This window comes from Moschus berezovskii, chromosome 7, assembly GCF_049115385.1.
Source record: "Moschus berezovskii isolate FMDL1 chromosome 7, NW_MosBer_1.0, whole genome shotgun sequence".
NCBI lineage: Eukaryota > Metazoa > Chordata > Mammalia > Artiodactyla > Moschidae > Moschus > Moschus berezovskii.
This window is the reverse complement of record NC_142466.1, coordinates 92,997,673-93,022,648: the sequence shown is the minus strand read 5'-3', so window position 1 is coordinate 93,022,648 and position 24,976 is coordinate 92,997,673. Positions and strand designations below refer to the sequence as shown.

At 40.1% G+C, this 24,976-nt stretch overlaps 1 protein-coding gene across 2 annotated transcripts in view; it reads right to left on the bottom strand.

Moving 5' to 3' along the window:
- Positions 1-1,908: 1,908 nt before the first annotated feature.
- ZNF169 (zinc finger protein 169) overlaps positions 1,909-24,976 on the bottom strand; it is a 59,468-nt gene continuing 36,400 nt past the window's right edge. The window contains exons 3-5 of one of the 2 annotated variants that reach the window (XM_088838155.1): positions 22,393-22,519; positions 21,811-21,906; positions 1,909-3,929 (exon numbers count right to left, since the gene is read on the bottom strand). In XM_088838155.1, coding sequence (XP_088694281.1) covers positions 2,383-3,929; positions 21,811-21,906; positions 22,393-22,519 — 1,770 coding nt within the window. In that variant the 3' untranslated portion in view covers positions 1,909-2,382. The remainder of the gene's footprint in view (positions 3,930-21,810; positions 21,907-22,392; positions 22,520-24,976) is intronic. The other variant, XM_088838156.1, reaches the window with a different exon arrangement.

The window sequence follows — 24,976 nt, the reverse complement described above, 5'->3', positions numbered from 1 at the left end:
CCCAGAGATGGCAGTCCACCAGGCTCCCCCATCCCTGGGATTCTCCAGGCAAGAACACTGGAGTGGGTTGCCATTTCCTTCCCCAATACATGAAAGTGAAGAATGAAAGTGAAGTCGCTCAGTCGTGTCCGACTCTTAGCGACCCATGGACTGCAGCCTACCAGGCTCCTCCGTCCATGGGATTTTCCAGGCAAGAGAAATCCCACTGGAGTGGGCTGCAAATGTGCTATACTAGCCCCCTCAGATTGTCTTCAAGGTAGTCAACCCCAGCCTTCTCCCTGGAGACTGACCTCTGAAGCCTAAGACTTGATACCCAGCCCTCACTGGCCACGGTCAGTGTGCATACAAGGGTCTCAGGATAGGAAGTGCCAGTACAAGCATCTCAGGCTGGGAACCCCTAACTCTCCAGTATTTGGACATAGGGCTTATAAGGAGGTAATTAAGATTAAACAGTGGCATAGGATGAGGTATTTATCCAATAGGGCTGGTGTCCTTATAAGAGTAAGAGATACCAGAGCTCACTTTCTCTCTCCAGCACATGTACAGAAGAAAACCTTCATGATGACACAGCAAGAAGGCAGCCATCTGCAAGCCAAGGAGAGAGGCTTAAATAGAAAACAACCCTGTCAACACCTTAATGGACTTGCAGCCTCCATAACTGAGAAAATAAATTTCTGTCACTTAGTCATTCCAGCCTCTGGTATTGTAATGGCAGTCTTAGCAAACAAATACAATTTTGGTACTGAGGGTAATATCTGAAAATAAGGAATAGCTTTGGAACTGGGTGATGGGCAGAGGCTGGAAGAGGTTTGAGGTACTTGTTACAAAAAGCCTTAATTGTCTAAAAGAGACTGTTGGTAGGAATATGGACATTAAAAGTGATTCTGGTGCAGTCCCAGAAATAAGGAACATATTACTGGAAATTGGAGGAAAGACAATCCTTGTTATAAAGCGGCAAAGAACCTGGCCTGTGTTTCAGTGTTTTGTGGAAAGTAGAAATTGTGACATAAGCAACAAATTTTTAGCTAAGGAGATTTCTAAGCAAAGTGCTACAGTAAACTGTGAGAGTAGAAAGATGAAGGAACTGTTAAACAAAATTCTGAGAACTAGAATTTGGAGATTTGGAAAATTCTCAGCCTATGGATATCTATGTTGCAGAAAATGAGAAACATGTTCTGTAAAGAATACTATGGTGTAGTTAGACATGGTTTAATAAACAGTTAAGTTTGGAAGCAATCAGCCATCTCAGATGGAGAACTAAAGGTGACACAGATGGGAAAAAATGAAGGCAGGCTGTTAGACTTCTGGGATTCTAAGACGGGAGAATAAAGCTAACTATCTGACTACATTATCCACCAAGAAGAGGAAAGAATGACCCCAAAGGTGAAACAGAGACCAGCAGGTCTGCCATTTTCAAAATAGGCCCAGACATTATAAGTCTGGGGAGCCAGTATGGTCATGGTTTCAGTGGGCCACATACACCTCTACCACACCAGCCAGACCAGAGGGCGGAAGATACAACCAGAGATCATTCTCATGCCTTAAAAACTAATAGAATTTGCCTTGTAACGTTTTAAACTTGCTTGGGACCAATCAATCCTTTCCACTTTTAGAATGGGAATGTGAATTCTCTGCCTGTCCCATCACTGTATTTTGGAAGCAAATAACTTGTCTGGTTCACAGCTGGAAAGGATGAAATGCACTTCTAGTCTCATCCACACTCTACTTAGATGAAACTTACGTGAGATTTTGAATGTAGAGATGAAGTTGAATTGAGCTAAGTCTTTTGCTGCTGTTAATTTGGGGTGAATGTATTTTGTACTTGAAGAATGTGAATATAGGAGGCCCAGAGGACTGAGTTGTTAAGACGGAATTGTTCCCCCAAATTAACATATTGAAGTCATAACATAACACATAAAGTCATGAGTTTATTTGATGACAGGGCCTTTACAAGGTCATAGGGTGAAGCCCTAACCCAGTATGGCTGGTGTCCTCAGAAAGAAGAGAAAGAGTTACAAGGAAAGTGCACACACAGGGCAAAAAATGTCCATTTCAGGACTCAGCAAGAATGCAAACATCTGCAAGCCAAGGCGAAAGACTTTGATAAAAGCCAAACTGCCTACACATTGATCTTGGACTTCAAGTCTCCAGAACTATGAGAAAATAAACTTCTGTTCTTTGAGCTACCAAGTCTGTGGTATTTTGTTATGGCAGCCCTGGCAAATTAAAACACATTGCCAGTGCAGGAAGTAAACCATAAATCAACTATCTTATGATCACTGAAAAAATGCAACTTTTTTTTCTCAACTCCATTTTAAGGGAAGTGGAACATTTCCTAGTGATTTCTTCCACCTAGACACTCATGGGGAAGGAAAGGAAATGTCAAGAGAACAGCTCCTGTGGCAGGAGGTGATGGCCAGACTTGGTTTTCCTATGCCTGTGGAGGTGAGACTTCTGGCTAAAGCCACGACCACACTCCCTGCACACATATGGCTTCTCTCCTGAATGTGTCCGCTGGTGTCTGATGAGGGCAGACTTGAAGCCAAAGCCGCGTCCACACTCATCACACACACATGGCTTTTCTCCTGAGTGTGTCCTCTGGTCAGAGGTAAGTTGGATCTTCAGACCAAGTCTTTGCTCACATACTCTGTACACATCAGCCTCCTCCCCTGAATGTATCCTCTTGTGTCTGGTGAGAAGTGACTTAAAGCCAAAGGTACGTCCACACTCAGGACACAGAAAAGGCTTCTCCCCTGTGTGTGTCCTCTGGTGTCTGATGAGGGTAACCTTCTGACCAAAGCCACGCCCACACTCAGAGCACACATAAGGCTTCTCACCTGTGTGTGTCCTCTGGTGGCCCATAAGGGAGACTTTCTGGCTAAAGCCACGCCCACACTCGGAGCACAGGTAAGGTTTCTCCCCTGTGTGTGTCCTCTGGTGTCTGATGAGGGTGACTTTCTGGCGAAAGCTGTGCCCACACTCAGCACAGACATAAGGCTTCTCGCCTGAGTGTGTGACCTGGTGACTAAGGAGCAGTGACTGCTGCCTGAAGCCACGCCCACACTCCAAGCACGAGAAGGGCCTCTCACCTGAATGCGAACTATGGTGTTGAAGGAGTGATGCCTTCTGGCAAAAGCCTCTTCCACACTCTGGACACACAAAGGGCTTCTCTTCCAAGTGTGTCCTCTGGTGCAGGATGAGGGCGATCTTCTGGCGAAAGCCTCTCCCACACTGCTGACATACAAAGGGTCTCTCCCCGGAGTGTATCCTCTTATGGTTAGTTAAGGAGGATGTATACCTGAAGTGTCGCCCACACTCCCTGCACAGGTAGGGCTTTTCCCCTGAGTGCTTCCTCTGGTGTATGGTGAGGGAGGACTTGCGGCCAAAGCCTCGCCCACACTCTCTGCAACTATACGGCTTCTCTCCCGTGTGAGTCCTCTGGTGTTTGACGAGGTCTGACTTCTGGCAGAAGTTTCTGCCACATTCAGGGCACACATGATGCTTCTGGAGGCTAAAGAGGCTTGATTTTGTGCTAAATCCTAGTCTATAGTTTTCACATATGACTGCTCCAGATTCCGAGATGTTTGTCTCTGTCAATACTGCATCTGCCTCATCAGAGATCATCCCCTGGTCTATTTTTCCACTGTTATTGCCTCCCTGGTCTACTGGCTGACGTTGAGATGAGCTGAAAAATGCCCTTGAAGTGCCACTCAGCCGCAGCCTCCCAAACACAGTGCCAGAGCCTTCTCTCTCTCCATCTTCTGCTTTGTCATTCAAGGAGCTTGGAGCTTCTAGTAGGAAGTGGCTTGCAGATGAATCTGGGAAGATCTGAAGGGAGTGACCACAGAGCACATACTGATGGAGGATCTGTGGACTGGAAAAAGTCACCGGGCAGGAGAGACATGGTTGGAATTCTGTTCTTCGTTCTGCTGGATAGAAAGTGTCAGTCAAAATCACCAAAGGTATCTTGTGGATGGTTAACACTTGTCTAGCTCTCATTTCTCAGGTGCTCCCACACAAAGACTTCCTTCAAAGACCTTCCTTCTAACCCATGGTGACATATTAATGCATACCTTTTACAACACATAAAACCCACATAATGAGCCAGCTCTAAGTATCAGCCCAGCTTAAGGAGTTTTAAGAAAGCATCACAGGCAGCTCTAGCCCTATACATCACTGCCATCAGAGTTATACATGTGCCCCCAATACAATTATCCTATAAGCCACAGTCATTAACACCAGTGTAAACAATATCTACAAATATATGCTTTTACTGAGAGCTGAAATACATAACTTATTAAAAATTTCTTTAGGGACTTTTCCTATAAGAAAAGATGGCATCAAAAAGGGAGTCACTCTACAGCTGGACTATAAAGAAAGCTGAGCACCAAAGAATTGATGCTTTTGAACTGTGGTGTTGGGGAAGACTGTTGAGAGTCTCTTGGATAGCAAGGAGATCCAACCAGTCCATCCTAAAGGAAATCAGTCCTGAATATTCACTGGAAGGACTGATGTTGAAGCTGAAACTCCAATACTTTGGCCACCTGATAGGAAGAACTGACTCATCTGAAAAGACCCTGATGCTGGGAAAGATTGAAGGCGGAAGAGAAGGGGGACGACAGAGGATGAGATGGTTGGATGGATGGTATCATCGACTTAATGGACATGAGTTTGGGTAAACTCTGGGATTTGGTGATGGACAGGGAGGCCTGGCGTGCTTCAGTTCATGGGGTCACAAAGAGTCGGACACAACTGAGCAACTGAACTGAACTACATAGTGGAGGCAGTATAGAGGACAGGTCAGAGATCCATGTGGGAAGTGAACTGGAAGGTGTTTCCCCTGTCCTAAACAAGTATTTCCTAGAGGGTTATGTGCTGGGTCCTCTAACATGGTGTGTGGATTTGGCAGTGAAACACGGAGACATAGTCTAGGGCTGCTGCTGCTGCTAAGTCGCTTCAGTCGTGTCCGACTCTGTGCGACCCCATAGACGGAAGCCCACCAGGCTCCCCTGTCCCTGGGATTTTCCAGGCAAGAACACTGGAGTGGGTTACCATTTCCTTCTCCAATGCATGACAGTGAAAAGTAAAAGTGAAGTCGCTTAGTCGTGTCCAACTTTTAGCGACCCCATGGATTGGAGCCTACCAGGCTCCTCCATCCATGGGATTTTCCAGGCAAGAGTACTGGAGTGGGGTGCCATTGCCTTCTCCGAGTCTAGGGCTATAACCCCTTAAATGATTTTGGCTCCCAGTGACCCCAATCAATCTAAGACCTGCTCTTCTCAGTGTTTTGCTTTTTCTTAATACAAATTGTTATAAATGGAAACTTTCCACCTAAAATAACTTTTGCAGATATCAAATTTGGATGCCTTGTTCTATCACCCTGCTTCTATCCACCTGAAGCTGATTAAAACTACCATGAACCTTAAATAAACTCAGTACACCAGGCCTTTCAGACATACAGGTTTCTTTCTTCACCAATCAAAATTGAGATGTATTTTACAAAGAATCAACAACATTGGTCAGCAAACTACAGCCAACCACGTGTTTTGTAAAGAAGTCTACTGGACATAGCCACATTCAATCTTTATGTTGTGTCTATAGCAGCTTTCACATACAAAAGCAAAGGTGAGCAGTTGCAACAAAAAAACATATAGACTACAAAGTCTAAATTATTTACTATCTGACCCTTTTACAGAAAGTTACTCATTCCGTCTTGTCTAAGATGCCAGCTTTTAATACTAACAATAATAGCTGCCATGAAAGTCCTGCCTAACATGTAAAAGGCCCTACACTTCCTCCTCAGCAAACTATTCAGTAAACTTCATTGTGTTTGTGTGTGATGATAATCTAGAGGATCCGGTGAAATAGCCCTGACTAATGAAATCTCTTCAAGAAAATTAGAGATACCAAGGGAACATTTCATGCAAAGATGGGCTTGACAAACGACAGAAATGGTATGAACCTAACAGAAGTAGAAGATATTAAGAAGAGGTGGCAAGAATACACAGAAGAACTGTACAAAAAAGATCTTCATGACCAAGATAATCATGGTGGTGTGATCACTCACTTAGAGCCAGACATCCTGGAATGTGAAGTCAAGTGGGCCTTAGAAAACATCACTACGAACAAAGCTAGTGGAGGTGATGGAATTCCAGTTGAGTTATTTCAAATCCTGAAAGATGATGTTGTGAAAGTGCTGCCTCAATATGCCAGCATATTTGGAAAACTCAGCCGTGGCCACGAGACTGGAAAAGGTCAGTTTTCATTCCAATCCCAAAGAAAGGCAATCCCAAAAAATGCTCAAACTACCGCACAATTGCACTCATCTCACTTGCTAGTAAGAAGGCAACGGCAACCCACTCCAGTAATCTTGCCTGACAGTCCATGGGGCTGCACAGAGTCGGACACGACTGAAGCGACTTAGCAACAGCAGTACATGCTAGTAAAGTCATGCTCAAAATTCTCCAAGCCAGGCTTCAACAATACGTGAACCATGAACTTCCAGATGTTCAAACTGAACTTAGAAACGGCAGAGGAACCAGAGATCAAATGGCCAACATCCGCTGGATCATTGAAAAAGCAAAGAGAGTTCCAGAAAAACATCTATTTCTGCTTTATTGTGTATGCCAAAGCCTTTGACTATGTGGATCACAATAAACTGTGGAAAATTCTGAAAGAGATGGAAATACCAGACCACCTGACCTGCCTCTTGAGAAACCTGCATGCAGGTCAGGAAGCAACAGTTAGAACTGGACATGGAACAACAGACTGGCTCCAAATAGGAAAAGGAGTATGTCAAGGCTGTATATTGTCACCCTGCTTATTTAACTTATATGCAGAGTATATCATGAGAAACGCTGGGCTGGATGAAGCACAAGCTGGAATCAAGATTGCCAGAAGAAATATCAATAACCTCAGATATGCAGATGACACCATTCTTATGGCAGAAAGTGGCCTCTTGATAAAAGTGAAAGAGGAGAGTGAAAAAGTTGGCTTCAAGCTCAACATTCAGAAAACTAAGATAATGGCATCTGGTCCCATCACTTCATGGGAAATAGATGGAGAAACAGTGGAAACAGTGTCAGACTTTATTTTTTGGCCTCCAAAATCACTGCAGATGGTGACTGCAGCCATGAAATTAAAAGACGCTTACTCCTTGGAAGGAAAGTCATGACCAACCTAGATAGCATATTCAAAAGCAGAGACATTACTTTGCCAACAAAGGTCTGTCTAGTCACATCTATGGTTTTTCCAGTGGTCAAGTATGGATGTGAGAGTTGGACTGTGAAGAAAGCTGATCACCGAAAAATTGATACTTTTGAACTGTGGTGTTGGAGAAGACTCCTGAGAGTCCCTTGGACTACAAGGAGATCCAACCAGTCCATTCTAAAGGGGATCAATCCTGGGTGTTCATTGGAAGGACTGATGCTGAGGCTGAAAATCCAATACCTCATGCAGAGTTGACTCACTGGAAAGACCCTGATGCTAGGAGGGACTGGGGACAGGAGAAGGGGATGACAGAGAATAGGATGGCTGGATGGCATCACTGACTCTATGGACATGAGTTTGGGTGAACTCCGGGAGTTGGTGATGGACAGGGAGGCCTGGCGTGCTGCGATTCATGGGGTCACAAAGAGTCGGACACGACTGAGCGACTGAACTGAACTGAACTGAACTGACTCTCATGCCAATTGATTTTTCAGACCAATAAGTATTTCAACAACTGTCCATGTTGGGATGTTCAACAAACATCCCAAAGGAAACAGAAAAAAACGCCATGCCTAATGGCTTCTTAAAGAAATTTTTCCTTCTGCAGCTGTAATTGTAAGGAATAAAATTATAGCAGTGAGTTAAACAGATGCCATAGGTACTGGATTACAATAGAAGAAAGAATGCTGTGCATTCACTGCTTTTAAACTCTTAAAAGAATTTTAAGACTTGGTCCACATGTGAAAAATGGAAACACTTTTGATAAGAATCTGAATTAATCCCTGGAAACTAGACAACTTTCATAATATGCCATCTCTATGATTTTAACACAATATAAAAGAAATATTAAAATATGTGATAGTTAATTTCATGCATTAACTGCTCTGGCCACAGGCTGCCCAAACATTTAAACACTATTTGGGTGTCTATGGGGTCACACAGAGTCAGACACGACTGAAGCGACTTAGCAGCAGCAGCAGCTGGGTGTTTCTGTGAGGGTGTTTTTGGAAGACTTTAACACTTAAATATCTCTTCAAAGCTGCTCCAGCAAAGCACAGCCACTGTACCTTACCTTGGACATGGAGTAGCTCGTCTTGGCCACGCTTCTGCGCGTGGTCAGTTGCGCTGGAGCTACGACCAAGGTAAGAGAAACCCAAATAAGACGGTAGGTATTGCGAGGGGGCATCAGAGGGCAGACACATCATAGGGCAGAAATCATAATCACAGAAAACTAGCTGATCTGATCACATGAACCACAGCCCTGTCTAACTCAATGAAACTAAGCCATGCCATGTGGGGCCACCCAAGACAGACGAGTCATGGTGGAGAGGTCTGACAGAATGTGGTCCTCTGGAGAAGGGAATGGCAAACCACTTCAGTATACTTGCCTTGAGAACCCCATGAACAGTATCAAAAGGCAAAATGATAGAATACTGAATAAGGAATTCCCCAGGTCGGTAAGTGCCCAGTATGCTACTGGAGATCAGTGGAGAAATAACTCCAGAAAGAATGAAGGGATGGAGCCAAAGCAAAACCAATACCCAGTTGCGGATGTGACTGGTGACAGAAGCAAGGTCCGATGCTGTAAAGAGCAATATTGCATAGGAACCTGGAATGTTAGGTCCATGAATCAAGGCAAATTGGAAGTGGTCAAACAGGAGATAACAAGAGTGAACGTAGACATTCTAGGAATCAGTGAACTAAAATGGACTGGAATGGGTGAATTTAACTTAGATGACCATTATATCTACTACTGTGGGCAGGAATCCCTTAGAAGAAATGGAGTAGCCATCATGGTCTACAAAAGAGTCCAAAATGTAGTACTTGGATGCAATCTTAAAAATGACAGAATGATCTCTGTTCGTTTCCAAGGCAAACCATTCAATATTACAGTAATCCAAGTCTATGCCCCAACCAGTAATGCTGAAGAAGCCAAAGTTGAATGGTTCTATGAAGACCTACAAGACCTTTTAGAACTAACACCCAAAAAAGATGTCCTTTTCATTATAGGGGACTGGAATGCAAAAGTAGGAAGTCAAGAAACACCTGGAGTAACAGGCAAATTTGGCCTTGGAGCATGAAATGAATCAGGGCAAAGGCTAATAGAGTTTTGCAAAGAGAATGCACTGGTCATAGCAAACACCCTCTTCCAACAACACAAGAGAAGACTCTACACATGGACATCACCAGATGGTCAAAACTGAAATCAGACTGATTATATTCTTTGTAGCCAAAGATGGAGAAGCTCTATACAGTTCTATGCAGATGACACCACCCTTATGGCAGAAAGTGAATAGGAACTCAAAAGCCTCTTGATGAAAGTGAAAGAGGAGAGTGAAAAGGTTGGCTTGAAGCTCAACATTCAGAAAACAAAGATCATGGCATCTGGTCCCATCACTTCATGGGAAATAGATGGGGAAACAGTGGAAACAGTGTCAGACTTTATTTTAGGGGGCTCTAAAATCACTGCGGATGCTGATTGCAGCCATGAAATTAAAAGGCGCTTACTCCTTGGAAGGAAAGTTATAACCAACCTAGATAGCATATTTAAAAGCAGAGACATTACTTTGTCAATCAAGGTCCGTTTAGTCAATGCTATGGTTTTTCCCATGGTCATGTATGGATGTGAGAGTTGGACTGTGAAGAAAGCTGATCGCCGTAGAATTGATGCTTTTGAACTGTGGTGCTGGAGAAGACTCTTGAGAGTTCCTTGGAGTTAAAGGAGATCCAACCAGTCCATTCTAAAGGAGATCAATCCTGGGTGTTCATTGGAAGGACTGATGCCAAAGCTGAAACTGCAATACTTTGGCCACCTCATGCGAAGAGTTGACTCACTGGAAAAGACTCTGATGCTGGGAGGGACTGGGGGCGGGAGGAGACGGGGACAACAGAGAATGAGATGACTGGATGGCATCACTGACTCTATGGACATGAGTTTGAGTGAACTCTGGGAGTTGGTGATGGACAGGGAGGCCTGGTGTGCTCTGATTCATGGGTCTCAAAGAGTCGAACACGACTGAGCGACTGAACTGAACCGAACTGAACTGAACACTTAAATAGGAAGCCTGAGTAAAGCAGTTGAAAGGCCTGAGTAGAACAAAAGACTGACCCTCTCCCAAGGTAATGCTCAAAATCCTTCAAGTTAGGCTTCAGCAGAACATGAACCGAGAATTTCCAGATGTACAAGCTGGACTTAGAAAAGGCAGAGGAATCAGAGATCAAATTGCCAATGTCTGTTGGATCATAGAAAAAGCAAGGGAATTCCAAAAAAAAATCTACTTCTGCTTCATTGACTACATTAAAGCCTCTGACTGTGTGGATCACAATGAACTGTGGCAATTCTTAAAAAGATGGAAGAACAGACCACCTTACTGGTCTCCAGAGAAACCTGTATGTAGGTCAAAAAGCAACAGTCAGAACCAAACATGGAACAACAGGCTGGTTCAAAATTGAGAAAGCAGTACGTCAAGGCTGTATATTGTCACCCTGCTTATTTAACTTACATGCAGAGGACATCATGAAAAATGCTGTACTGGATGACTCAACAAGATGTAATCAAGATTGTCAGAAGAAATATCAACAACCTCAGATATGCAGATGATACCACTCTAATGGCAGAAAGTGAAGAGGCACTTTAGTGCCTCTTTAGAGCCTCTTGATCAGGGTGAAAGAAGAGAGTGAAAAAGCTGGCTTAAAACTCAACATTTAAAAAGCTATGATCACGGCATCCAGTCCCATTACTTCATGGCAAATAGATGGGGCAAATGTGGAAATAGTAACATTTTATTTTGGGGGCTCCAAAATCACTGAAGACAGTGACAAAATTAAATGACACTTGCTCCTTGGAAAAAAGCAATGACAAACCTAGACAGTATATTAAAAACCAGAGACATCACTTTGCTGACATCAAAGCTATGGTTTTTCTAGTAGTCATGCACGGATGTGAGAGCTGGACTATGAAGAAGGCTGAGCGCTGAAGAACTGATGCTTTTGAACTGGGGTGTTGGAGAAGACTGGATGGCATCACTGACTCAATGGACATGAGTTTGAGGAAACTCTGGGAGATAGTGAAGGACAGGGAAGTTTGGTGTGCTGCAGTCCACGAGTCTCAAAGTGTCAGACATGACTTAGTGACTGAACAACAACTCCCAAATAAGAGGGAATTCTTCTAGGCTAACTGCCTTCCAATTGGGACATGTGAGGATGGGTGGAGAGAGGAGACAGATGGAACTGTTTTTGTTTTTCCTGCTACCACACTTGATCTGATATAGTAGTTCTTCCTGGGTGTTGAGACTGAGAGCCTGAGAGAACCATGGACTCTCATATGTCTTCATTTTGCTAACTGTAGATCTTGGAACTTCTCGGCCTCCACAGTCACATGAGCCAACTGCATATAATACATCTTGTGTGTGTGTGTGTGTGTGCATGTGTACACACATATCCAAACAGTTCTGTTACTCAATAACCCGAATACTGTTTTTGATACCAAAAAGTGGGATGCTGCTATAGGCAATACCTAAAATTTGTGGAAGTGGCTTTGGAACTAGGTGACAGAGGCTGAAAGAGTTGAGGTACATACTAGAAAAAGCAAGAAGAGACTGCTGGAAGAAATATGAATGATAAATGTGACTTTGCTGAGGACTTAAAAAGAAAGGAAGAGAGCTGGAGAGAAAGCTTCTATCAGAGGATATATAAATTGACTAATCTATAGTACAGAGTTTCTAATGCTGAGCTTTGCATATGTAGAATAAATTCCATTTGGGCATGGTGTGTAATTCTTTTTAAATATGGAATGTTTTTATCACTTGTGCAGGTTTGGGGATCCACCACCAACTTAATTACTTTAAAAATGTACTATATTCAGATTTTGTCCCATCCTGTATCCATACTATTTTTCAAAAATTCACTCATTTCATATAAGGTGTTAAACTTGTTAGCATAAACTTGTTCATAATATCCCCTTAGTATCTTTTTAAAGTATCAAGAATATGTAGTAACTTCCCCCTTCACTCTTGAATTATTTATGTCTTCTTTTTCTCTTGATTAGTCTATGCAACAATATATAATTTAGTAGCAATATATAATTTTCTTTTCAGACATTAAACATTTTCTTGGCAAGTTTTTCTGCTAATAAAGTGTTATATTTCACAGATTTTTGCTCTCATTTTCTTTATTCCTTTCCTTGCACTCACTTTGCATTTACTTTGTTCTTTTTCTAGCTTCTTAAGTCACTGATCATAGACCTTTTCTAAAATAAGCACTTAAGGCTATAAATTTTCTTCTAAACTCTGCTTTAGCTGCATTTCACAAATGTTTATTTTGCTGAGATGAATTTGAAAAGATTTAGGTAGTGGCTTGTAAGAGCTGATTTTGGTAAGATGCAATTTCTACCTCAAGTTATCTATAGATACAGTAAAATCTCAAAATAAACACTACCCAGGTTTTCTTTTTTTCTTTCTTTTTGCAAATGAGAAACTGATCCTAAAATTTAAGTGGAAATGCAGAGGACTATCCAAAGCAACCCTAAAAAAAAAAAAACAAAAGAAGACTGACACTACCGGACTTTAAGATTGTCAGTGATCCTACAGTAGCAAAGACAGTATGGTTTGGTTTAAGGATGGACATACTAATCAAAGGAATAGAACAGAGAGAGTGTAAAATAAACCCAATTTTAGTCAGTGATTAGATATTCAACAAAGCAATCCAATGAGAGAAATACAAGACATTTCAACAAATGGGGCTAGAGCCACTGCGTAGCCACATGGAAAAAAAAACAAAACAAAACCTTGATTCCTGCCTCACACCATATACAAAAGTTAATTCAAGATGAACTGTAGATCTAAGTATACAAGCAGCTAAAACTAAAAACATTTAAAAGAAAATACAAATGGCAAAAAAATTTAAGAAAAGAAAAAGACTTCCTCAGTATTAAAATATCAAAAGTTATTGTTAAGAAAATGAACGCAAAAGCTTCAGACTGAGAGGATGTTTGCAAAACGTACAAATGACAATGGACTTGGTATCGAGGATTAATAAAGAATTCATAAAACTCAATCATGAAAAATAATGCGGGTGGTGGGGGGCGGTAAGGAGAGGTGAAATGTTGGAGAGAGTCACACGGAAACAAATACATTACCATATGTAAAACAGATAGCCAATGGGAATTTGTGGTGTGATTCAGTTCAGTTCAGTTCAGTTCATTAGCTCAGTCGTGTCCAACTCTCCACGACCCCATGAATCACAGCACGCCAGGCCTCCCTGTCCATCACCAACTCCCGGAGTTCACTCAAACTCATGTCCACAGAGTCGGTGATGCCATCCAGCCATCTCATTCTCCGTCGTCCCCTTCTCCTCCCGCCCCCAAACTTTCCCAGCATCAGAGTCTTTTCCAGTGAGTCAACTCGTCGCATGAGGTGGCCAAAGTATTGCAGTTTCAGCTTTAGCATCAGTCTTTCCAATTAACACCCAGGATCGATCTCCCTTAGAATGGACTGGTTGGATCTCCTTGCGGTACAAGGAACTCTCAAGAGTCTTCTCCAACACGACAGTTCAAAAGCATCAATTCTTTGGCGATCAGCTTTCTTCACAGTCCAACTCTCACATCCATACATGACCAAGGGAAAAACCATAGCCTTGACTAGACGGACCTTTGTTGGCAAAGTAATGTCTCTGCTTTTTAATATATTATCAAGGTTGGTCATAACTTTCCTTCCAAGGAGTAAGTGTCTTTTAATTTCATGGCTGCAATCAGCATCTGCAGTGATTTTGGAGCCCAAAAAAATAAAGTTTGACACTGTTTCCACTGTTTTTCCATCTATTCGGGGAACCCAAAATAGAGCATGGTAACAACCTAGAGGGGTACGACGGGGAGGGAGGTGAGAGGGAGGTTCAAGAGGGGGACAGAGGTGTATCAACGGCTGATTCATGCTGATGCTTGGCAGAAACCAACACAATATTGTACAGCAATTATCCTTCAATTAAAAACACATAAATTTAATTACGAAAATCAATGCAGAAAAACTGGAAGAAATATTTGAATGTATACTTCACAAAGTATATGATATATATAAAAGATCAAAAAGCACACAGAAGGACTCAACGTATTAACCATGAGCAAAATGGAAACCCCCTATGAGATAACTCTACACATCCATCACCAAAGATAAAATGAAAACTATTGGGGAGGATGTGAAGTGACAAGAACTCTTACGTGTTTGCTGATCATGGAAATGAGAAACTGTACAACCACTTTGGAAAAGGTCTAGTCATTTCTTATAAAACTGCATGTACAGTTACCCTATGACTCAGTGTACTGGACTAAATAGTATCCCACCAAAATGAATGTCAACCTGGAACATATGAATGTGGCCTTATTTTGAAAGAGTCTTCGCAGATGTTATCAAGTTAAGATGAGGTTATACTCCAATTAGACTGAGTTTTGATCCAGTAACTGGTGTCCTTACAAGGAGAGGGAGATCTGGATACACAGACACTTAGAAGGAAGAAGGCTGTATAATCACAGAGGCAGAGATTAGAGTGATGCTGTTATAAGACAAGGAACACTAACGAGTGCCAACAACCACCAGAAGTGAAGACAGAGGCACAGAACAGACTCCCTTTCAGAACCTCCAGAAATAACCAACCCCACCAACAGGTTGATTCTGAACTGTGAAAGAATAAATTTCTTTTTTTAAGCTTCTCAGTTTGTGGTAATTTATTAAATCAACCCTAGGAAACTAGTACATCCTAGGTATGTATCCAAAGAAAATGGAAAACAAAGGTTTGTTGAAAATAAGCAAAAAATTACCATAAGAATATTAACAGCATCTTTTTCAAAACAACTTAAAACTGGAAGCCATCAAGGTGTCTCTCAAGGAGAATGGATAAACAGTCATATAAATATATATTCATATGATGGTACATTATTTGATGTTACAGAAAGAACAGATGTACTGATGTATAACACAGCATGGATGACGCTTAAAAAATATACTGACTGAAAGAAGCCTTACTCAAAAAAGAAAGTATTAAATGATTCCCTTTAGGCAAAATTGTACAGCAGGCAAAATTAATCTATGGTGAAATAAAATCAGAAAAACAGTGGTGCCTCTGAGGGGTGGGAGCAGGGGTTTACAGGGATGGGCCACAAGGGAACTACCTGGATAACAGTAATCTGCATTTTGATAAAGTTTGTGTTACAGAGATATATACGTTGTTTGAATTCACAGACTAGTATACTTTAAATGTTGCATTTCCAGTAAATAAATTCTACCTTAAAAGAAACAAACAACTCTAGTTAATGATATTCATGCTACCCATTATTCCTGGGCCAATCAACTTTCATGGTGCCCACCAGGCTGAAATGAACTGTCAGAAGTTGGCCCTTTTAAAACTGCAGTATCCAAAGATGCTCAAGTGGACACCCTGGACCTGAGTCTGTAGGTCCCTGCCTGCCCACCACCAATATGAGCTAACCTAGGAAGAAACCATGCCTTTCCTTTCACCACTTGTTATACTGTCTTTGCCAGAACCACTTGGTGATCAGATTAGATTAGATCTTAAAACACACTCACACCTGCCAACCATTCAGGGAAAATGATTGTCTGAGGAGAATAAGTAGATGCTAAGGACATGCCAGGAAGACCTCACAAAATGACAGCAATAGCCACCTATGAACAGGTGCTCACAAGCTCTTAATCTACCCATGGGGAGAATACAAGTCTCTTGGCAAGAAGAGTAAAGCCTTGCTACAGTGAACTTACTCAGATACGCTGAGCTACTCAGTTCTCCTTAGAGACGAACTGCTTGTACTAAACTTCTTACTCCCACCAACTAAGGAGATACTGCTAGATATCTGATAAAATGGCTAAAATTAAAAAAAAAAAACAGTGTTAACACCAAATCCTGACACAAATGCAGAAAAACTGGATCACTCAAACACTGCTGATGGGAATATAAAATGGTATAGCCATTTTGGAAAATTAGTATGGTATTTTATTATAGAACTAAACCTATATTTACCATATAGGCCAGCAACTTGCACTTTTGGGCATTTATGCCAGAAACAAAAACCATACATTCACACAAAAACCTACACACAAATGTCCACAGCAACTTAATTCTTAATAGCCAAAAATATAAAGAACTCGAATGTTCTTGAATGGTTTAACAAACTGGTATACTGGAATGACCCAGAGGAATGGGATGGGGAGGGAGGTGGGAGGCGGGTTCAGGATGGGGAACACATGTCATGACATGGCAGATTCATGTCAATGTATGGCAAAACCAATACAATATTGTAAAGTAAAAAAATAAATAAAAATTTTAAAAGACTGTAGTATTGATACATTCACACCATGGACTGCTACTCAACAATAAAAGGAATAAAATACTAGTACATACAACAATTTGTATGGCTATCAAAAGAAAAAAAAAGCAATCTCCAAAGGTAACATATGATGTGACTTCTTTTATATAACATCCTTGAAATGACAAAACTATAGAGACAGAGAACAGATTAGTGGTTGCCAGATGAGGAGAGGGGAAGAGTGAGGGTGTAGGCTGTGACTATAAAAGGGTAGCAGAAGGGGGATTCTTGTGATAGAACTGTCCTGTATCTTGGAATACAGTGGTAGTTACATGAATGTACATATATAAAATTTCAAAGAACTAAATAAATATACACATACACATAAAATGAAGGTAAAACTGACAAAATTTGAATGTCAGTGCATTATATTAACAGATATAAAAGGCTGATTTAACAACAAAAATGTATAATTTACTAAATTATAATAAAAGACTAAAAAAGAAAAATGATCATCTGTAAAGATAACACCAAAAAATGACAAAATCCAACATCCATTCCCAGTAAAAACTCATCAACAAGGAATAGAAAGGAAGCTTGTCAAGCTGAAGAAGAGTAGCTATAAAACTTACACTTAGGAGGAAAGCATTCCCCATAAGATCAGGAGCAAAAAAAGGATGTCCACTTTCACCACCATTTAAATTCATCATTGCACTGATGTTCTCGCCTGAGCAATGAGGCAAGAAAAAGAAATTAAAGACACAAAGAATGGAAAGAAATGAAGTATACTTACTTACAAATAATTAGTCATTTATGTAGAAAATCATATAGAATCTACAAAACTATGAGAATGACAAGTTTTGCAAGTTTACCAGATACAAGATCAGAATAGATAAATTAATTTTATTTTTATATGCTATCAACAACTGAAATTTTAAAGTACTTTAAACAGCATGAAAAATATGAAACAGGGATAAATCTGATAAGATACATAAGTCCTTTGTATAAAAAACTATAAAACAATGCACACAAACATTAAGTCCCATAAAAATAGAGGGACTGTGTTCATGTACTGGATGACAGAGTATATAATTTACATGTATATTATCCTCAAATTGATGTAGATTCAACTCAATCCTAATCAATATTCCAACAGGAATTTTGTTGAAAACTGTCAAGCTGATTCTAAAATCCACGTGGAAATGCAAAGAATCTAGCACAAGTAAAACAACTTTAAAAAAGAAAAACCTTTGAGGATTTATACTAAATTCCAGACTTCTTACAAAGCTGCAGTAATCAAGACTATGTGGTACTGACACCAAGATGGATAAAGAGAAAAGTGGAAAAAAATAGAGTATGTATTAGATATAGACCCACACACAGTTAACTTACACAAAGGTGCACGGGAAATTCAAAGAAAGGGTTGTCTTTTCAATAAATAGTGCTAGAAAAATTGGATATTTGTATACAAAAGAAAAAAAAAAACAAAGAAAAGTTGTACTTAAATCCAGACCTGGTATCAAATAAAAAAAATTTACTCAAAATAAGACTTAGATCTAAATGAAAAGTAAAAATTATAAAACTTTTAAAAGGAAAAATATATGAAACTCTTTTTGGCCTTCATTTTGGAAAGATTTCCTAAGTAAATCACCAAAAGTGAAATTCATGAGAGGAAAATTGAAACTTGGACTTCACCAAAACTAAGAAATTCTCATTAAAAAACACTACTAAGAAGATAAAAAGCGAGCCACAAAGAAAATACTTACAAATCAAATGATGGACTTCTATACAGATTATATGAAGAACTTGCAAAATTCAATAAAAACATAAGAAACCAACTTTTCAAATTGGCCAAAGATTTGAGACAACATTTCACCAAAGAAGATATACAGACAGCAAATAAGCACTTGAAAAGACTATCAACATCACAAGTCATTAAGAAAATGTCAGGTAAAACCATATAAGATGCTACCACACAGTTATAAAAATGTCTAAAATTAAAATCATAATGCCAAGTGTTGACAAATATGTGAAGCATTTGGAACTCTCACACACTGCTGGTGGGAATGTGAAATAGTACAGCTACTTGCTGAGTCTCATTAAAAATTAAATATACCCTGTATCATCCATCCCAGCCATTCCACTCCCAGGTGCTTATCCAAAAGAAATGAAAGCATATGCTTACACAAATACTTTTCATGAATATTCATATAGTCTTCATCTGTATTCATCAAAACTAGAGACTAGTGAAATTTCTTTAGCCCATGAATGGCTAAATAATTGTGATATCTATATTACTACTCAGCAATTAAAATAAATGAACTGTTGATACATCCAACATTATGGATAAAATTCAAAATAATTACACTGGGTGAAAGAATTAACATGATTAACTTATATGAATTCTAAAAATGAAAACAAATCTATGACAGAAAGCAGTCAGTGGTTGTCTGAGTAAGGGAGGGAGGGGAGGACAGGGAGGGGCAGGAGACAGAAATTATAGTGAGGCACAAGGAAACTCTGCAGTGATAGGTATGCTCAGAATTTGAATTATCGTGGTGGTTTTATGACTGTGAAGATATCAAAACTTAGCAAATTTTACCTTATACCTCCTGGCATAAGGTATCATAACTTAGACCTCCTGGCATAAGGTATCATACCTTATACCATAATAATGTTTTTCTATCATATTATAATTATAGTTTAATAATAGTTCTTTTTTTTAAAAGAAAAAAGCATTGAGTTTGCTATAAAGTACAAGTACAGATATATGGTTGTATTTAGCAGCAAAAATAAATAACAAAAAATAAAATGCCAAGAATGTTGAAAATAAAAGAATGAAAAAAAAGGCAGAAATTTATCCTTACCTCCCAACACTCACATATAATTAATTCCACCTGGATTAAAGATCTAAATGTTTCCAGAATGCATATGGAATTTCTATAGTTCAATAACAGAAATAGCCCAAATCAAAAGTAGGAACATACCCTGAACAGACAAGTCACAGAAAATGAAACACCAATGACCAAGTCAACACAGGAAAAGGTGCTCACGCTCTCTGGAAAGCAAAATCCCTATGATATTTCACCACAAACCAAACAGATGGGTGGAAAATGTGAGACTGTGGAACAGGAACTCATCAGTGCTGCTGGGAGTGTAATATGGCGTTGAACAGCTTCAGAACACATGTGGTATAACCTAATCAGTTTGAGGCTACCTACACCCATGAACCAGTCTCTGTGTTCCTAGGTATGCATCTTGAGAGAAACTCTTGCATGCGTTTCCAAGGAAGAAATAAGAATATACAGCAACATTATTTCATAGACAAAAATTAGAAATAACTCAAATGTCCAAAAGAGAAATGATAATTCAACTGCATTAAAATATTCATATAATGAAATCAATATATAACAAATATTAAAAGTATAAACTAAGTTCAGGGTCGATGCATGTTACAGGATGCTCGGGGCTGGTGTGCGGGGATGACCCAGAGGGAGGATAAAGGGAGGAGGGAGGTGGGAGCGGGGTTCGGAAGGGGGAACTCATGTACACCCAGGGCGGATTCATGTCAATGTATGGCAAAACCAACCAATATAATATTGTAAAATAATTAGCCTCCAATAAAAAAATAAAGAAAGAAAGAAAGAAAAAAAATAAAACAAAAATTCTGGATAGATACAAAAAAAATAAATAAAAGTATAAACTAAACTTGTGCATTTTAATATGAATCTCACATATAGCTGGTGAAGGAGGTATACAACATGGTACTATGTGCAGAGAAGTTTACAAACATGCAAAAGAACTTTCTATATGGTTAAAAGATCCACTGAAGGGATAAAAAAGCTAAGGGCAGTCATAGGCATGCTAATGGAGAAGTCAGATTCTCAGAGGCGGGGCGAAGGAGCCGGACACAACCAGGAAAGGTATCGGCTATCACCTGGTCTTATATAATGGTATATTTCTTAGTCTGCAAGCTTCCCTGGTAGCTCAGTCAGTAAAGAATCTGCCTGCAGTGCAGGAGACCCATGTTCAATCCCTGGGTCAGGAAGATACTCTAGAGAAGAAAATGGCAACCCACTTGTTAGAGAAATAAAATAGAAGTAGTCTTGTCCAGGCTTCAGAGGCAAAACAGCAGAGAGGGCCTCTGACCTTGCTTCTGACCTACTTGGACACTGCCCTGACTGCTGCTGTGGGTGTCAGAAGAAAAACACGACAGATACCGATAGGGAGCAGATCTTGGAACTTATTAAGCTCCTGGAGGGGGCCCGGCAAACCAAGCCCTGACCTTAACAACATTCCAAGATTTACATGACAAAACAAACAGCATAACAGGAAGCAAGAACTGCAATTTGCTCACAGATTGATGATGAGCATCTTGTTTGCATCCTGGGATTATAAACGGGAACCCCAAAATGCAATCTTTGAACTCTTACCCACGGAGCAGACACTCTGCCTAGGACCTTTTCCCAACTGGGACTCCAAATGAGCTGTGACATGGGACTTCCCAGTACTGTTTAAGTCTGAATGTTGGTGAAAACCCAAATTGGTGATGTATCCTCTTCTCTCTTTCACTTTTCTTTCAATGTTAGTTTATTGAAAGTAAGCCAGATAATTCTCTAATAAATATTTGTATTATTTATTTGTATATAATGAGTAGCTTATTTTGTTGACAAATCCTTTGAACCTGAGACAAAAGTGAAAACTTTCAGCAGAACACTGCTACAGTATTCTTGACTGGAAAATCCCATGGACAGAGGAGCCTGGTGGGCTACAGTCCATGGGGTCGCAAGAGTCTGACGTGACTTAGCGACTAAACCACCACCACCACTTAGGCTGCATGGAAGGCAAACTGGCACTCATTGTATAATTCTTCACACTCTGTTATAATATTAAATGACACATCATAAAAGAAACAAAAGTTATGGGAACTTACCGGTAGAACTGCTGCATGAAAACATTACCAGTTTAAAAATAAAAACTGGACAGAATCTAGCAGGGATAGATGACTTAGTCTCAGAGGACAAGTGTTAAGTTGAAGATCAGGTCAACTAACAAAAGTTCAAGAATGGGAAGATCCTAGAAGTGCTGGACAAGGGACACCAAGTGAGTGGATGCTGCTCTGTTGGGGAGGAGAGAGGGGAGGGCCGGGGAAGCCCTCTCTGGGCTGAGCAGGACGGCACGGAAGGCAGGCCTGAGGAAGAGCTTCCTCCTCAGGAGTTTACAGATGCTCCTCTTTCCTCAGCTGCCGAGCACCTCACTGCCCTGACCCTGCCTGCCTGCTGTTTTCCACTCACCTGCACAAAGGTCCAGAAGACAGTCACTCTCCTCTCTCCAGGGCTCGTCTCCTTGTTCCAGCTGTATGATGAGTTTCGGTTTAGGAAAGGCAATTCCTACTCACAGGGGAAAAAAATCAAGGGGACCTTTGGTTAGTGACTTACGAGGCTATCACAGAACTCAGAGTCAGCCAGGGAATGCAATGACTCAGAAGCAGGTAGGAAAGCCAGGCAGGGGGCATGGATGGGGACAAAGATTCTCTGAATGCTGAGAAAAGATGACTAAAGGGTGGGAGGAATCCTGGATCTAAAGGCAATATATGATTCTCCCCTGTACTTGAATGAATACAAATACTGTGCCGTCACAGTAAGATCACTTTGGAGGAGGGACTGGCCTTGGAAGGGGCCTAGAAATGCAGTGTCATATCACACAAATACACACACATGCACAACTTCACCATTTCCAGCTCTACAGAATCCAGACATTCTCTGAGGTATAGAGAAAACAAATGCTTCTTTCTGAGCCAAAAGCATGGTGGCTACTCCATTAAATCTTAAGAGGCCTACAGGCAGAGTCTGAGACATGGGACAGGTCATCCTTACCCAGCGACACCATATGGCTGTAGTTCTCCAGCATTACATCCCGATACAGGGTCCTCTGTGCAGGACTCAGTAGCTTCCACTCCTTCTGGGTGAAGGCCACAGCCACATCCCTGAAGGCCATTAATGCCTATAACACAAACATATCCTTGCTCACCCAGAAACCACACAAGCCCACTAGTCAACTTAACCTAAGTTTCCAACCAGGGCTGAAGCAGCAATAAGGCTGGCATGGGACATTAGGGGAGATCCATAGACCCTGCTTTCAACCAGAATCCTTTGCCATGTATTCAAGACTACTAAACCTCTTCCCACATTGCTGGGGGGTCTATTCAGGGGTTCTCTATTCTGTTCTATCAATCTCTAAATCTATGATGTTGTGGAAAACACTGTTTTGATTAATGCAGCTATACCATAGGTCTTGAAATCAGATAGATGGATTCTTCCTTCTTTAGTCTTCATTTTAAAAGATTATTTTAGCTATTCTAAGGCATATGCCTTTCCATAAAAAACTTTAGAATAATCTCACCTGTATCTACTAAAAAATGTTTCTGGAATTTGGACAAGATTTACATTAACCTGTATATCAATTTAGGAAGAACTGACATCTTTATCATGTTGACTCTTCAAATCTATGAACATGAGATGAGATGTCTCTCCATTTACCGAGATGTCCTTTGATTTCTTTCAATAGCTATTGTGGTTTTCAGTATACAAATTCACATATACTTTGTTAAAAAACTGATACCTAAAAATTCCTTCTTCTTCTTTTAGTGATTTTAATGGTACTGTATTTTTAGTTCAATGACCAGTTGTTCATGATACAGAACAATTGCCATGATACAGTAATAAACTGTATGCTTATCCTGAATCTGGCAACCTGGTGGAACTCACTACCTCTAGGAGTTTTTTTTTCTCCTAGATTCCTTAAGATTTCCTATGTAGAAAATCAGAAGATTTGCATACAGGGGCAGATTTCTTTCCTTACAATCTATATGTATTTTATTTCCTGTTCTTGCCTTACTATAGAACTTCTAGCACAATAATGAATAAGAGTGGTAAGAACAGACATCCTTGCCTTGTACTTGATATGAGAAGGAAACATAATGTCTCAAAGCATTAAAAATACTGCTCGACAAAGATACCACATCACACTCTTAGGATAGCTACTATCAAAGAAACAGGAAAGAACATTTTGGGAGGATGTGGAGAAACTGGAGTATAATTGGAGTAGGAAATGGCAACCCACTCCAGTATTTCTGCCTGGAAAATTACATGGAAAGAGGAGCCTGGCAGGCTACAGTCTATGGGGTCACAAAGAGTCGGACATGACTGAGCACACATGCATGGAGAAACTGGAACCTCTGTTTATTGTTGTGGGAAAAGTAAAATGATGTGGTTTCTGTGGGAAAGAGTTTAGCAGTTCCTCAAAAAGTTAAATATATATATAAAAAAAAGAGTTCAATTTATCATATGATCTAGCAGTTTGAATCATGGGTGTATACCCCCAAAGAATCAAAAGCAAGAATTCAATATACTCATACACCAATGTCCATAACAGCATTATTCACAATAGCCCAAAGGTGGAAACAACCCTAATGTCCACCAACAGACAAACAGATAAGAAAATGTAGTACATATATACACATAACTGTACATAATTCAGCCTTAAAAAGGAAAGAAATTCTGATACATGCTAAATCAAGAGATTAGCCTTGAAAACATTATGCTAAGTGAAATAAACCAGTCACAAATGACAAATATTGTTTGATTCCACTTACAGCAGGTACCTGAAATAGGCAAATTCATGGAGACAAAGTAAAACAGAGGTTACCAGGGGCTGGGAGGGGGAGTGGGCTAGGAACGGGTAGTTATTATATAATGGATAGTTTCAGTCTGGGAAGATGAAGAAGTTCTGGAAATGAATGGTGATGACTGCATAATGGTGTGAATAAACAATGCCACTGAACTGGACATTTTAAAATGGTGAACATTTTATATTAAGTATATGTTTATATTTAAAAAAATAAGAATAATCCTACTTACAAATTTTTTTGTAGATGTCCCTAACCAAGTAAAGGAGTTCCTGTTTCTATCGTAAGGTGTTTTTTACATTTCCCAAAATGTTTATTGTATTCTGCCAAATGACTATAATGCATCAACTGATATAATCACATGCTTTTTCTTCTTTAGCATGCTAATATGAGGGATTATACTGATTAAGTTACAAATACAGAGCCAGTCTTGTGTCCCTGGAATAAACCATGCTTGATAACGGTATACAATTATTTCTACATATTGTTGAATTTAATCTGCATAATAAATTTAAGGATTTTCATGTCTATATTCATGAGAGATGTTGACCTATAGTTTTCATTTTTTCTATTGTTTTTGTCCAATTTTATTACCTGCATAATATCTGCTTCACAAAGTGAATTAAGAAATGTTCCTATTTTCTGAAAAAAAATCATGTAGCATTGGTGTTTAAGAGTCCTTTAAAAATTTGGCAGATTCTGCAGTAAAATCACCTGGGCCTATACATTTCTTTTGTGGGGGTTTATTTAATTATAAACGGAACTATCTTTTT